The following is a 14,535-nucleotide window of genomic DNA, read 5'->3' as shown; positions in this document are numbered from 1 at the left end:
TTTCAAACGTTACCGGGCTCATGTGACTGCCCCTCAACACAAAAAGGGGCGGGTTCACATGAGCATTGTGTTCGTTTTTCATTGGTCCTCATCAAGAAACAAGCCACACTCAAAATTCCTAATCTGGCCCATCAATGATTTATCACAAAATCAATAGCTCACCCACCGATTAAGTCAATAAAAAGACAACATACATTTAATACTTTTTCAATCACACATTGTAAATGCACAGATAATTTTACAAATTGTTCATATAATTTAATATTTTTAGTTTGTTTACATTAGTAAAAAAATGAGATTCTTATACATTTTGTTATCTGCACAGAACATTATCAGGTTTCAGTAGAAAAATTCTGTTCCTCTTAACATTTTGGACATGAGAATAGGGCAACCCGAGTGTATGATTCTTCTATGGTGATGCATATTCACCTCACATGCTTCTATTCTTAAAATAGCAGCCTATAATACAACTACAGTTGACTACATATTGTCAAAATAGATCATAGGAAACAAACATTTCTGCAACCTCACCAACCATCTGTTCGCCTGTGAGTCAACTTGTTTCGATTCATTATTGATTGATCAGGTAATCAAACGCAACCATGACAAACATAGTTACAAACAACTCCAATACTGATAGATGTAAGTGCAAAATGACATGTGAACTTTAGATATCAAAATGAAAACATTTAGACCTTTCTATTACATTTGAGTATGACAAATTTGATTTAAGTGTGGATTAAATTGTTTTTGCACAGTGTTAAGACCTTTACTAGAGAACGATGCGTGTAGATTCAAACTGCATTACATTTTAAACACTTATATATCCATAAAGTTGCCCTACAATACAATTCTTTCCATATTTACAAGTATCTAGGACTGAGAAAACATTACTTCAGTTGAGCATTCTCAACACAGCACGATACTTTTTTTGTTGCAAAATTTTGTTTTATAAACATAAAACCATGCTATCATTGAAAATACCAACACAATAAAGGCTGGGTTTACTCAGGCTACCTGTATAAACGCTGCCTAAGGTTGGGAAGAGACGCATTGAAACATGTTTACCATATTTAATCCTTAAGAGTCTAAGCCAGGGTGTATTTAACCTTTTATTTTAAAAGGCACTAAACTATCTCCATATATACAGTGCTTTCGGAAAGTATTCAGACCCCTCCCCCTTTCCCACATTTTGTTAAGTTACAGCCTTATCCCAAAATGGAATAAATAAACATCTCAATCTACACACAATACCCCATAATGACAAAGTGAGAAGAGATTTACAGAATGTTTTGCAATTGTATTAAAAATAAAAATATACCTTATTTACATAAGTATTCAGACCAGCTCAGAGACAGGATTGTGTTAAGGCACAGATCTGGGGAAGGGTACCAAAAACTTTGTGCATCATTGAAGGTCCCCAAGAGCAGTGTCCTCCATCATTCTTACATGGAAGAAGTTTGGAACCACCAAGACTCTTCCTACAGCTGGCTCCCCAGCCAAACTGAGCAATCGGGGGAGAAGGGCCTTGGTCAGCGAGGTGACCAAGAACCCGATGGTCACTCTGAAAGAGCTCCAGAGTTCCTCTGTAGAGATTGGGGAATCTTCCAGAAGGACTAACATCTCTGCAGCACTCCACTAATCAGGCCTTTATGGTAGAGTGGCCAGACAGAAGCCACTCCTCAGTAAAAGGCACATGACAGCCTGCTTGGAGTTTGCCAAACTCTCAGACCATGAGAAACAAGATTCTCTGGTCTGATGAAACCAGATTGAACTCTTTGGCCTGAATGGCAAGCGTCACATCTGGAGGAAACCTGGCATCATCCCTACGGTGAAGTATGGTGGTGGCAGCATCATGCTGTGGGGGTGTTTTTCAGCAGCAGGGACTGGGAGACTAGTCAGGATCAAGGGAAAGATGAACGGAAGAAAGTACAGAGAGATCCTTGATGAAAACCTGCTCCAGAGCACTCAGGACCTCAGATTGGGGCGAAGGTTCACTTTCCAACAGGACAACGACCCCTAACAACGACCATGTTTTAATGCGGCTCTTCCCAACCTTAGCACACAGCCAAGACAGCGCAGAAGTGGCTTCAGGACAAGTCTCTGAATGTCCTTCAGTAGCCCAGCCAGAGCCCGGACCTGAACCGGATCGAACATCTCTGGAGAGACCTGAAAATAGCTGTAAAGCAACGCTCCCCATCCAACCTGACAGAGCTTGGGAGGATCTATAGAGAAGAATGGGAGAAACTCTTCAAATAAAGGTGTGCCAAGCTTGTAAGGTCACACCCAAGAAGACTCGCTGTAATCGCTGCCAAAGGTGCTTCAACAAAGTACTGAGTAACGGGTCTGAATACTTATGTAAATGTGGTATGTATTTTTTGTCATTATGGGGTATTGTGTGTAGATTGAGGGAAAAAACTATTTAGTCCATTTTAGAATAAGGCTGTAAGGTAACAAAATGTGGAAAAAGTCAAGGGCTCTGAATACTTTCCAAATACATCGACACGGGGGAGTTTTTAACTAGGGTTGCAACATTTCGGGAACTTTCAATAAATTCCCTGGTTTTCTAGAAGTCGCGGTTGGAGGAAACGAGATTTTGGGAAAACCAGGCAATTTATTGAAAGTTCCCAGAATTTTGCAACCCTATGTTTAACACAATGGAAATGTCTGCAGAGAGGATGAGGTTGGTGAGGGCTCAGGACAGGATGAGGGCCCGGTTAGGAGCGTGGGATTTCAGTAAACGGAGGTAACGTCTTGCTTTCTCTGTCATTATGAGCTGGTCCTTAGTACGTCCACATACCACTGCTTCCCATGCCTTGGACATCTGAGAACACAGCAAAGCATATCAATAACTTCAGATGCAAACAGACAAATAGAGGGACATGGAAACCATTACAAAAGATGATAAAGGACATGTACAACAAAATAGATGTGTGCATTACAGGCTATTAGAAAACTCATGTTTATGATATAGTATACAAATAAACAGCTATATAATAATTATTTAACTTAGATAGCAGCCAATGGTAGCGTTTCATTAGAGTACTCACTGGGGTTGGGGGCACTGTGTTGGAATATGCACCACTCTCACTGGGTCCTAAACAGAAGCCCTGATCCAGAACATTCTCCTCTTTATCTTCAGTCTTCATACAAAAGGACGAGGAGTTGAGAGACATCTCAGCCTGCCACAAGGATGACAATATACAAATCAATGGAGGAAATCACCATCAACAATAACAGCAGAATTCAATCCATTTCTAATGGATGTACCTTAGAAAAGGTTTTGGGCTCGGACTTCATGGACTGATGCCTGGCAGTGACTATCTCTTTGCAGTCCATGACATCCAGAGCCAGAGATTTACGCACTTTCTTCATTGGAGGCCGATGCTGGAAGCAAAGGAATGGACCACATAGTCAGACCATTTCATAAGACAGAAGCATCATCTGTGTAAGTAAATTATCGTAAAATTTCATCATACTCACCACCTGCTTGCGTCTTTGCTCAGGTGGACTCTCATCCGTCACAATCAGCTCAATCCCAGCCTCTTTCAAGAGGACCTCTTTCAAGTCCTCCTCATTCGGAGTCTGAGGCTAAGACATACAGAAATAAACTATTTTCAGCAGGATATTGAAGAAATTATCCATACAAATCTTCTGACAATCCAGGTGCTTTCATTGACAACACTAGCAAGTGAGGGACTCACCATTGGTCGCAGATGACCATACTTCTCCATGGCATTTTTGAATGGAGTTGGAGTCCGCGGAGTGGTGTCAAGATTTGACTTGTGGTTGGGTGTGATGAACCTTTATAAAAAGACAAACTAAATATAATTCTCTACTGCTACGAGAGATTAATCATATACCATGCCAATAATAACTTGGCGCATACAAGACAATTGTTTATCAATAATGCCTTATTACATACACTGAGTTTGGGTACAGCTTGGATGCGCAAACAGAGTTTTCCTTCTGTGTGAGTGGAGTCTTGTCACGGTGTAGTGGTGTGGTAACCCCAGACTTCTGATTGCACACTGGGGTAGAGGTGAGAGATGGATTCTCCAGCTCAAAGTTGTCCTGTTTGGTCCACATGTTGAGGAACTGGAAACACACACCTCATTTAGAAACCATTTCACTAATATGACACCTAACATCCATTTGCAATAGTACCCCCCACAGCAACTCGCCCAAGCCTCCCCCATTTCTCCTTCACCCAAATCCAGATAGCTGATGTTCTGAAAGAGCTGCAAAATCTGGACCCCTACAAATCAGCTGGGCTAGACAATCTGGACCGTCTCTTTCTAAAATGATCTACCGAAAATGTTGCAACCCCCTATTACTAGCCTGTTCAACCTCTCTTTTGTATCATCTAGAGATACCCAAAGATTGGAAAGCTGCCGCGGTCATCCCGCTCTTCAAAGGGGGAGACACTCTAGACCCAAACTGCTACAGACCTATATCCATCCTACCCTGCCTTTCTAAGGTCTTCGAAAGCCAAGTTAACAAACAGATCACCGACCATTTCGAATCCCACCGTACCTTCTCCGCGATGCAATCTGGTTTCAGATTTGGTCATAGGTGCACCTCAGCCACACTCAATGTCCTAAACGATATCATAACCGCCATCGATAAGAGACATTACTGTGCAGCCGTATTCATCGACCTGGCCAAGGGATTCGACTCTGTCAATCACCACATTCTTATCGGCAGACTCAACGGCCTTGGTTTCTCAAATGATTGCGTCGCCTGGTTCACCAACTACTTCTCAGATAGAGTTCAGTGTGTCAAATCGGAAGGCCTGTCGTCCGGACCTCTGGCAGTCTCTATGGGGGTGCCACAGGGTTCAATTCTCGGGCCGACTCTTTTCTCTGTATATATCAATGATGTCGCTCTTGCTGCTGGTGATTCTCTGATCCACCTCTACGCAGACGACACCATTCTGTATACATCTGGCCCTTCTTTGGACACTGTGTTAACTAACCTCCAGACGAGCTTCAATGCCATACAACTCTCCTTCCGTGGCCTCCAATTGCTCTTAAATGCAAGTAAAACTAAATGCATGCTATTCAACCGATCGCTGCCCGACCTGCCCGCCCGTCCAGCATCACTACTCTGGACGGTTCTGACTTAGAATATGTGGACAACTACAAATACCTAGGTGTCTGGTTAGACTGTAAACTCTCCTTCCAGACTCACATTAAGCATCTCCAATTCAAAATGAAATCTAGAATCTGCTTCCCATTTCGCAACAAAGCATCCTTCGCTCATGCTGCCAAACATACCCTCGTAAAACTGACAATCCTACCAATCCTCGATGATGTCATTTACAAAATAGCCTCCAACACTCTACTCAACAAATTGGATGCAGTCTATCACAGTGCCATCCGTTTTGTCACCAAAGCCCCATATACTACCCACCACTGCGACATGTACGCTCTTGTTGGCTGGCCCTCGCTTCATACTCGTTGCCAAACCCACTGGCTCCAGGTCATCTACAAGTCTCTGCTAGGTAAAGCCCCACCTTATCTCAACTCACTGGTCACCATAGCAGCACCCACCCGTAGCACGCGCTCCAGCAGGTATATCTCATTGGTCACCCCCAAAGCCAATTCTTCCTTTGGCCGCCTCTCCTTTCAGTTCTGTTGCAAATGACTGGAACAAACTGCAAAAATCACTGAAGCTGGAGACTCATATCTCCCTCACTAGCTTTAAGCACCAGCTGTCAGAGCAGCTCACAGACCACTGCACCTGTACATAGCCCATCTGTACATAGCCCATCTGTAAATAGCCCATCTGTAAATAGCCCATCCAACTGCCTCATCCCCATAATGTATGTATTTATCTTGCTCCTTTGCACCCCAGTATCTCTACTTGCACATTCATAGTCTGCACATCTACCATTCCAGTGTTTAATTGCTAAATTGTAATTACTTCGCCACCATGGCCTATTTATTGCCTTACCTCCCTTATTCTACCTCATTTGCACACACTGTATATAGACTTTTTCTACTGTATTATTGACTGAATGTTTTTTTATTCCATGTGTAACTCTGTGTTGTTGTAGTATGTGTCGAACTGCTTTGCTTTATCTTGGCCAGGTCGCAGTTGTAAATGAGAACTTGTTCTCAACTAGCCTACCTGGTTAAATAAAGGTGTTTATTTTATTTTATATATAAATAAAAATATGGAATTTAATTTTAGGGAAATTAAACATGGTAAAATGTGTTTTTGACCACGTGATTATGTACAAAACAATGGAAGTGACGAGTCATTTTACTGTGTTAGGTCATGGTGGTTGAGCCATTACCTGTGAGGGAGAGAAGGGCAGGATCTTGACCGGGGTGCTCTTGGGGGTCCTGGAGTTGTTGGAGTCAGGGGACAGAGCTATGCGACGGCGGCTGCGGCGGTTCAGTATGGAAGGTGGGGTGATTCCTCCAGGGGAGATGGGGATCAGCTCCCCCCGGTTACCCTTACTGAGTTCCTGTAGGGCACTGCCCTCCAGACGGAACTGGGTCCGCTCTGGGCTCTGGCTCTCCTCGGGCAGATCAAAGACAGCCATGTTACACCAGCCATCCAGGTCCTCGTAGATGAAAAGAAACAGAAACAAAGTAAGGAAGAATTTATGAAAATAAATATAATTTGCCAAACTAATTCATACCAAAATAGTCAGACATCTTGTCTGCCATATCTGATCATCAAATGAGATCTCTTTGGTGTTCCATTCAAAGCAGAAGATGAACGTGGTGAAATTCAGAAGACAGAGGTATTATGACCACATCCAGCACTCTTACCCCATCCACCATCTCCATCACCTCTTTTAAGGCTGGGCCGTTGGGAGAGAGGAAGCCTGAGCTGTCCACCACCCAGCTACTGGTATTCAGTTCACCTCCTGGGGTGTTTGGCTCACTTTTGGGGGTCTTTGACTGTTGAGGAGAGACAGCCTTGTGGGAGCCTGCTTCTTTCGGTCCGCCTCTTACAGTGGATGTACTGGCATTCTCCTGTAGGGAGCGACATAAGCTTGAAAAACAGAATGGAGATCCAGAAGAATAGATTAAATGAATATGTACACACACACAGCTACAAGAGCAATGTGTACTACCTTGAAGACTAGTATAAACTAGTAATATTCTAACATGCACATGCTCTAACACACAAAACTCCCAAAATGACAAAGGTAAAACAGGTTTTTAGAAATGTTTTCAAATGTATAAAAATTTAAAATAAACAGAAATATCACATTTACATAAGTATTCAGACCCGTTACTCAGTACTTTGTTGAAGCACCTTTGGCAGCGATTAGAGCCTTGAGTCTTCTTGGGTATGACGCTACAAACTTGGCACACCTTTATTTGGGGAGTTTCTCCCATTCTTCTCTGCAGATCCTCTCAAGCTCTGTCAGGTTGGATGGGGAGCGTCGCTGCACAGCTATTTTCAGGTCTCTCCAGAGATGTTCGATCGGGTTCAAGTGCCGGCTCTGGCTGGATATTCAGAGACTTGTCCCGAAGCCACTCCTGCGTTGTCTTGGGTGTGTGCTTAGGGTCGTTGTCCTGTTGGAAAGTGAACCTTCGCCCCAGTCTGAGGTCCTGAGTGCTCTGGAGCAGGTTTTCATCAAGGATCTCTCAGTACCTTGCTCTGTTCATCTTTCCTTCGATCCTGACTAGTCTCCCAGTCCCTGCAGCTGAAGAACATCCCGTAAGCATGATGCTGCCACCACACTTCACCGTAGGGATGGTGCCAGGTTTCCTCCAGATGTGACACTTGGCATTCAGGCCAAAGAGTTCAATCTTTGTATCATCAGCCCAGAGAATCTTGTTTCTCATGGTCTGAGAGTCCTTTAGGTGCATTTGGCAAACTCTAAGCGGGCTGTCATGTGCTTTTTACTGAAGAGTGGCTTCCGTCTGGCCACTCTACCATAAAGGCCTGATTAGTGGAGTGCTGCAGATGGTTGTTTTTCTGGAAGGTTCTCCCATCTTCACAGAGGAACTCTGGAGCTCTGTCAGAGTGACCATCGGGGTACCTATTTTATAAAAAAACTTTTTCATGATTACGATCTTGTCTCATTGCTGCAACTCCCCAACGGGCTCGGGAGAGGCAAAGATTGAGTCATGCGTCCTCCAAAACATGACCCGCCAAGTCGCGCTTCTTAACACCTGCTCGCTTAACCCGGAAGCCAGCCGCACCAATGTGTCGGAGAAAACACTTTTCAACTGAAGTCAGCCTGCAGGCCCGCCACAAGGAGTTGCTAGACCGTGAGGAGCCAAGTAAAGCCCCCCCAGCCAAACCCTTCCCTAACCCGGACGATGCTGGGCCAATTGTGCACCACCCTATCGGACTCCTGGTCACGGCCGGTTGTGAGAGCCTGGGATTGAACCCCAGGCTGTAGTGACGCTGCTCCACCCGGGAGGCTGACCATCGGGTTCTTGGTCACCTTCCTGACCAAAGCCCTTCTCCCCTGATTGCTCAGTTTGGCCGGGCAGCCAGCTCTAGAAAGAGTCTCGGTGGTTCCAAACGTCTTCCATTTAAGCATGATGGAGGCCACTGTGTTCTTGACCTTCAATGCTGCAGAAATGTTCTGTGCCTTGACACAATCCTGCCTCGGAGCTCTACGGACAATTCCTTCGACCTCATGGCTTGGTTTTTGCTCTGATATGCACTGTCAACTGTGGGACATTATATAGACAGGTGTGTGCCTTCCCAAATCATGTCCAATCAGTTGAATTTACCACAGGTGGACTTGATCAATGGAAACAGGATGCACCTGAGCTCAATTTTGAATCTCATAGCAAAGGGTCTGAATACTTATATAAGAGATGTATTTTTTATTTTTAATACATTTGCAAAAATAACTAAAAACCTGTTATTGCTTTGTGTAGATTGATTAAATAAATAACAATTCTCATCAATTTTAGAATAAGTCTAATGTAACAGATGGTAGAAAAAGGGAAAGGTTCTGAATACTTTCCGAAGGCACTGCATTTATAATATAAAACACTCAAGTTGATCTGCTTTCCCCCATAGAAGTTAGCAGTGTTTGCATTTTACCGGCAGTGTGGGGTCTTGGTCTGGTTCCCTCTCCATAGAACCACCATTGTCCATCTGTAGAGACATAACAAATCATGGTTCACAGAAAAACATTATAACAAGGATTAGTTTGAGCATAGCCCAGATGTTGTCAAACTGATTTCAGAAGGAACCAACCTGCTGATCTCTACTGTGGTGGGCCATGCTCTCTTCTGGTTCCATCTGCTGACATTTCAGATTAGGATCCACCCTGCTGTAGAAGCCCATCTCAACCTTACGCTTGATGGTTGAGTTCCAGTGGTTCTTCACAGCATTATCTGTCCTGGAACGTGAAATTTGAACATAATGTTGTAGTAATCAAGATATAGCTAGTGTATAAGTCGAGCACTAATCCAACTCCAATCCATTCAATTGCATTTATCACAAAATATGTGGAGACTAATAAACTGTTCTGAGTGATCCTGACATTTCAGCTCAGACATGTCAGAGTGACTCTCTTAGCTGGAGTACATGTCAACACAGTTACCTTCCGGGAAGCAGCTTGGCGATCTCAGCCCAGCGGTTTCCCAGCATGCAGTGGGCCTTGTAGATGATGAGGTCCTCCTCTGCTGTCCAGGAGGATTTCTTCACGTCCGGGTTGAGGTGGTTGTGCCAGCGTTCCCGGCACTGCTTCCCCAGCCGGCCCTTCAGGTGCTTGGCCACGATAGCCCACTGCTTGTTGCCATACCTGTTCACCAGGTCTATCACCTGTGGAGAGGAATGCAGGGTTGGTGGCCGTCTGAAAATGTGGCCTCTGAGTGGTAGTACAAGCCACCCGGAGGCTGTCCTTAGATAGGAGTCAAAGCAGCCAGTTGAAAGTAGAGCTGACTGAACAACTATTGGTAAAACTCAACAACTAAAGTTTCTCTCACAAAGAAGTCTAGTAAAACTGATTGTAGAGTAGTCACCATCACAACTAACCTTCTCGTCCTCCTCTTTGGTCCAGGGCCCTTTGACCAGATCTGGATCCAGAACCTTCAACCAGCGGTGCTGGCACTGGTGTTCTGAGCGATTCTGTGCCATACAGCGTTACCATACAGTTAATGATTTAATGCAAAATAAACCACACACGCCTTCAGAATGTATTTAATATTTTAACCCTTCAGTTGTATTATTTGTATTGTCAACTGGATATAACAGAATATATACTGTACTCCGTCGAACTCGCTCACCGGTAAAATGCTGGCAATGTATTTCCAGTCATTTGGCCCCCGGTTTTGGACCAACGATTTCAGATTGTCATCCTGAGAATAAAGTACAGGCATTTTATGAAGAGCTAAGTAACTAGCCCATTCCAAATAACCAACCATTTATAGATCAGCATTGGTGGGGGATGTGTAAGGGGACATGAACTCACCTCATCTTGTGTCCATTTCACTTTGACCTTTCCACAGTCTCTCTGTTCAGCCACGTCAGAGTCAGTGTCCTGATACATTGCCTCCTCCCCATCCTCTCTAAAAAGACAAGCAACAGGGTGTGGTGGTCGAGATCAAACTCATGCAAAGGGCGCACATGCATTGTACTGAAAAGTAGCTGGCTTGGGTGTTAGTCACAGAATTCTCAAACAAAGCATTTTTATACCTAACTAAGTACTTACTACAAGCAACAGATTATGTGAGCTAGTAAACGTTTGTGCTCTCTGATTACTACGGTATGCATTAGAACATTCGCTAATTTATTGTTTCATGCCATGATTTGACTACTGTAACGTTAGTTAGCAACATCTGACGTCGACCTCAACTGGTGGGGTGACAAAAGCGCGGTCAAATCACGTAAATGCGCAAAAATAATCGATGACATTCAGTAATCTCATATTATAAAATTGTACATAGATCCCCGTCCTCTTAAAAATAACATTAGGATATGGGCATTGTTATTTATCCAACTGCTGTTGTAGCTAACAATAACAAAGGTTAGAATCCGATTAGCTAACTACTTACCCGCGCGACCACCAGGACATTTCCCTTTGCTTTACCTCCATCACTAAAATATATTGTATATATTTTTTGGGCCACGTCGTGCATATATTTACAAACTATATTATAGGAGAAAGTCTGTTTGTCGTATATAATCCACGTTGGTAAAAACAAAAAATCGAATTGTCGCTGGGGTAGGTACACTGGATTGCAGACAACACACTAGTCCGCGCTCAAGTTCCTATCTCGCGCGCTTCTTTTCTCGCAGGCTCACGGCTTTCCCGGGAGTGACGTGACCAGAGGTGTGCGCGCGCAGAATTGAAACGTTCTATTTGTTCATATAGTCATTGATTCGTTCCTATGATTTGTCAAGGGACACAAATATATATATATATATTATTTTTTTTAATTGGCCCGGATTGTCTGACTAGTGACTTTTCACAATGCTGTTTCTCTGTCTACCGAATAAACTATTCATATCTATTCATGCATATAAAGACTAGAGATAAATGCTCACTTTTATCACAAACTATAAACTGGGTTGTTCGAGCCCTGAATGCTGATTGGCGGACAGCCATGGTATATCAGACCATATGACAAAACATTTATTTTTACTGCTCTAATTACATTGGTAACCAGTTTATAATAGCAATAATGCATGTCCGGGTTTGTGATATATGGCCAATATGCCTGGACACAGCCATTAGCCATGGTATACTGGCCATATACCACATCCCCTCGGGCATTTTTGCTTAATTATACACCCCCCTCCACCTTATCGTTGCGGGCCTTCATTAACAAACAGGTGAGACAATCAACCAGCAGATTAAAAACAAGCTGCATTGTAATTAGGCAACCATTCAATGATTGTCTAAAAACATGGATGAGGAACTTGCCAGTGCTGGTAAGAAAACAGATTTATTTGGCAAAGCAATTTGAATCTCTGCATAGGGTACATTTATGCTAATTAATATGAAGAATAATCAAAACAATTGCATGTTAAATCATGTGGTGGTGAGACATTTTAACTGCGTTGAATTATTTGCTTTACAGATGCATCCATGAGTTTTCAGTGCCCATCTCCCTCAGAGTTTGACAGAGGCTTCTTGGACCAGAGTTTGTCTGTGTCTGCTCTGTCACTGATGGGACAGTCCACATCGGTGCTGCCTCCAAATAGAATTGTTGTTGAGTACTATGGTTCTGAACAATCCCTCCTGGCCTCCCTGTGTCAGTCTCCCAACCCTGTGTCCCCCTCTCAAGCCATGAACCTGAACTCTAAGGAGGCTACACAAACACCACGGCTCACTATACCTGTAGAGAGCAAGTCCTCTACTCCCGCTGAGCAGGTCCTCCTCCAGAAACCCAAACTAGCCTGCCCATTGGATCTGTCCTACATTGATCTGACTGCCTCGCAGGTTGCCTGGGAGGTCTCCCTAATCCGACCTGAGACTAACAGTCCAAAACCGATCCTTGAGTCAAGCACGTTGGAGACTACCTGGAGTCCCAAGTTCCAGTCTGCACCACCATCCCTGGCTGAGATCTCCCTGATCTGGTCAGGCTCACCCCCACATGGAAATAACACAGAGGACAACCAGAGGTCCTGGAAGGAGGTCACTATGGGTTCTAGTCTCAGTTCCAGCCTGAGCCAGACCTCAGGTTCAGCATCAGCAGCTGAGGATGAATGGCAGAGACGCACAGCCATCCCTACAGGTTTTGACAAGCCAAAGTGGGGATGTGACAGTGCTGTACTGAAAAGTTGAGGTAAGATTCTCCGGTTCAGTGACTTATTTTTTTAGTTGCTGCTGTGTCCTGGCCAGAAAGTATTTTTGCTGTAAGTGGGCCAGACCTGGCATGAGATGTCCTAGTTAAACTAAGACTTCAGAGTTTGTTTAATGGCTTGTATATTGACATGTTCTCTTATTTCACCTTTACAGACCTTAAGGAGGATATTCAAGATGCCTGTGAATTTTATTTTACATGAACCTTTTAAAGTAAATAAAGTTTTGTATTGATTAAATCGACAATGCCTCTGAGTATTTAGGGAATGACAAATGCCAACATTTATGATACTATAGCACAAACATACTAAATCAAATGTATATTGTATGAGGTTTCCCACATTTAGAACACTAAACAAATCAACTATCTCTTCAGTTTGATGGAGGATATGGTGTTACATTTTGTATTTAATGGAAACACTATATACAAGGATCTAGACTGTGGATTTGGCTATTTCAGCCACACCCGTTACGGACGTGTGTAAAATTGAGTGCACAGCCATGCAATCTCCTCAGACAAACATTGGCAGTAGAAGGGCCTTACTGAAGCGCTCAGTGACTTTAAATGTGCCACCTTTCCAACCAGACATATCGTCAAATTTCTGCCCTGCTAAAACTGCCCTGGTCAACTAAGTGCTGTTATTGTGAAGTAGAAACTTCCAGGTGCAACAATGGCTCGGCCGTGAATTGGTAAGCCACAGGAGCTCACAGAACAGGAATGCTGAAGCGTGTAAAAAATCTGTCCTCGGTTGCAACACTCACGAGTTCCAAACTGCCTCTGGAAGCAATGTCAGCACAAGAACTGTTCATCGGGAGCGTAATGAAATTGGTTTCCATGGCCGAGCAACCACACGCAAGCTTAAGATCCCCATGCTAGAGTGGTGAAAAGCTCACCGCCATTGGACTCTGGCGCAGTGGAACGCTGAATCACTCTTCACCGTCTGACGGATTAATCTGGGTTTGGAGGATGCCAGGAGAAAGCTACCTGCATAGTGCCAACTAAAGTTTGGAGGAATAATGGTCTGGGGCTGTTTTTCATGGTTCGGGCTAGGCCCTTTTAGTTCCAGTGACGGGAAATCTTAACACTACAGCATACAATGACGTTCTAGACAATTCTGTGAATCCAACTTCGTGGCAAAAGTTTGGGGAAGTAAATTCCCTGTTTCAGCATGACAATAACCTGTGCAAGGTCTGAACAAAAACACCTTTTGGGATGAATTGTAACCCAGGCCTAATCGCCCGACCTCACTAATGCTCATGGCTGAATGGAAGCAAGTCCCAACATCTAGGAAGGCTTTCCACTAGAAGAGTGGAAGGCTGTTATATCAGCAAAGGGGAGACCAACTCCATATTAATGCCCATGATGTTCGACAAGCAGGTGTCCAAATTTTTGGTCATGTAGTGTAAATGCACTGCAAAATGTACAAACTCTCACTGGTTGCTAGAGTCATCAGAACTGGGAAAACCTGGTCTGTGTGTCATGTTCCTGTATAGGAGAGATGGGATAAATCATTTAAATTACACTAATCGCAAATGAATGTCAACCAAGGCCTAGATCAACAAATACTGTGCATCTTTATCAAAGACTCAATTGGTCATATCGCTCACCTGGTTGAGCTTCTTGAACTCTACAACCTGGAAGAAGATGTGCTCCAGGATGTGTTTGGTATCCCTTTGGTCTTTATCCAACTTCCCCGTCACCCCCAAGACGGACCCACACTTCCTCACGTAGAACTCTAGATTGTCGTCAGTGCCTGCAGGAAGAATACAGAAAACACGTTCCG

General features: G+C 43.8%; 2 protein-coding genes across 3 annotated transcripts; one reads left to right on the top strand and one right to left on the bottom strand.

Moving 5' to 3' along the window:
- Positions 1-169: 169 nt before the first annotated feature.
- Positions 170-14,469, bottom strand: mybl2b (v-myb avian myeloblastosis viral oncogene homolog-like 2b). Of its 2 annotated transcripts, none has more exons than XM_071369219.1 (15): positions 14,360-14,469; positions 10,415-10,511; positions 10,230-10,301; positions 9,979-10,071; positions 9,545-9,765; positions 9,196-9,340; positions 9,040-9,093; positions 6,789-6,995; positions 6,305-6,577; positions 3,926-4,098; positions 3,705-3,804; positions 3,484-3,591; positions 3,271-3,387; positions 3,051-3,182; positions 170-2,824 (listed from the first exon to the last, which is right to left on the bottom strand). In XM_071369219.1, the coding sequence occupies exons 2-15, from the start codon at positions 10,490-10,492 to the stop codon at positions 2,696-2,698; spliced, it is 1,902 nt and encodes a 633-aa protein (XP_071225320.1). In that variant the 5' UTR covers positions 10,493-10,511; positions 14,360-14,469; the 3' UTR covers positions 170-2,695. The 2 variants fall into 2 exon arrangements, with proteins under 2 accessions (XP_071225320.1, XP_071225313.1); XM_071369212.1 differs by lacking the exon at positions 14,360-14,469 and adding an exon at positions 10,998-11,254.
- Positions 11,748-12,994, top strand: LOC139555849 (uncharacterized). The gene is made up of 3 exons (XM_071369234.1): positions 11,748-11,877; positions 12,027-12,734; positions 12,908-12,994. The coding sequence occupies exons 1-2, from the start codon at positions 11,853-11,855 to the stop codon at positions 12,731-12,733; spliced, it is 732 nt and encodes a 243-aa protein (XP_071225335.1). The 5' UTR covers positions 11,748-11,852; the 3' UTR covers position 12,734; positions 12,908-12,994.
- Positions 14,470-14,535: the final 66 nt, after the last annotated feature.

Source organism: Salvelinus alpinus, chromosome 2 (genome assembly GCF_045679555.1).
Source record: "Salvelinus alpinus chromosome 2, SLU_Salpinus.1, whole genome shotgun sequence".
Taxonomy (NCBI): Eukaryota; Metazoa; Chordata; class Actinopteri; order Salmoniformes; family Salmonidae; genus Salvelinus; species Salvelinus alpinus.
Note: the sequence above shows the minus strand (reverse complement) of the source record. Positions and strands in the feature narration are given on the sequence as shown.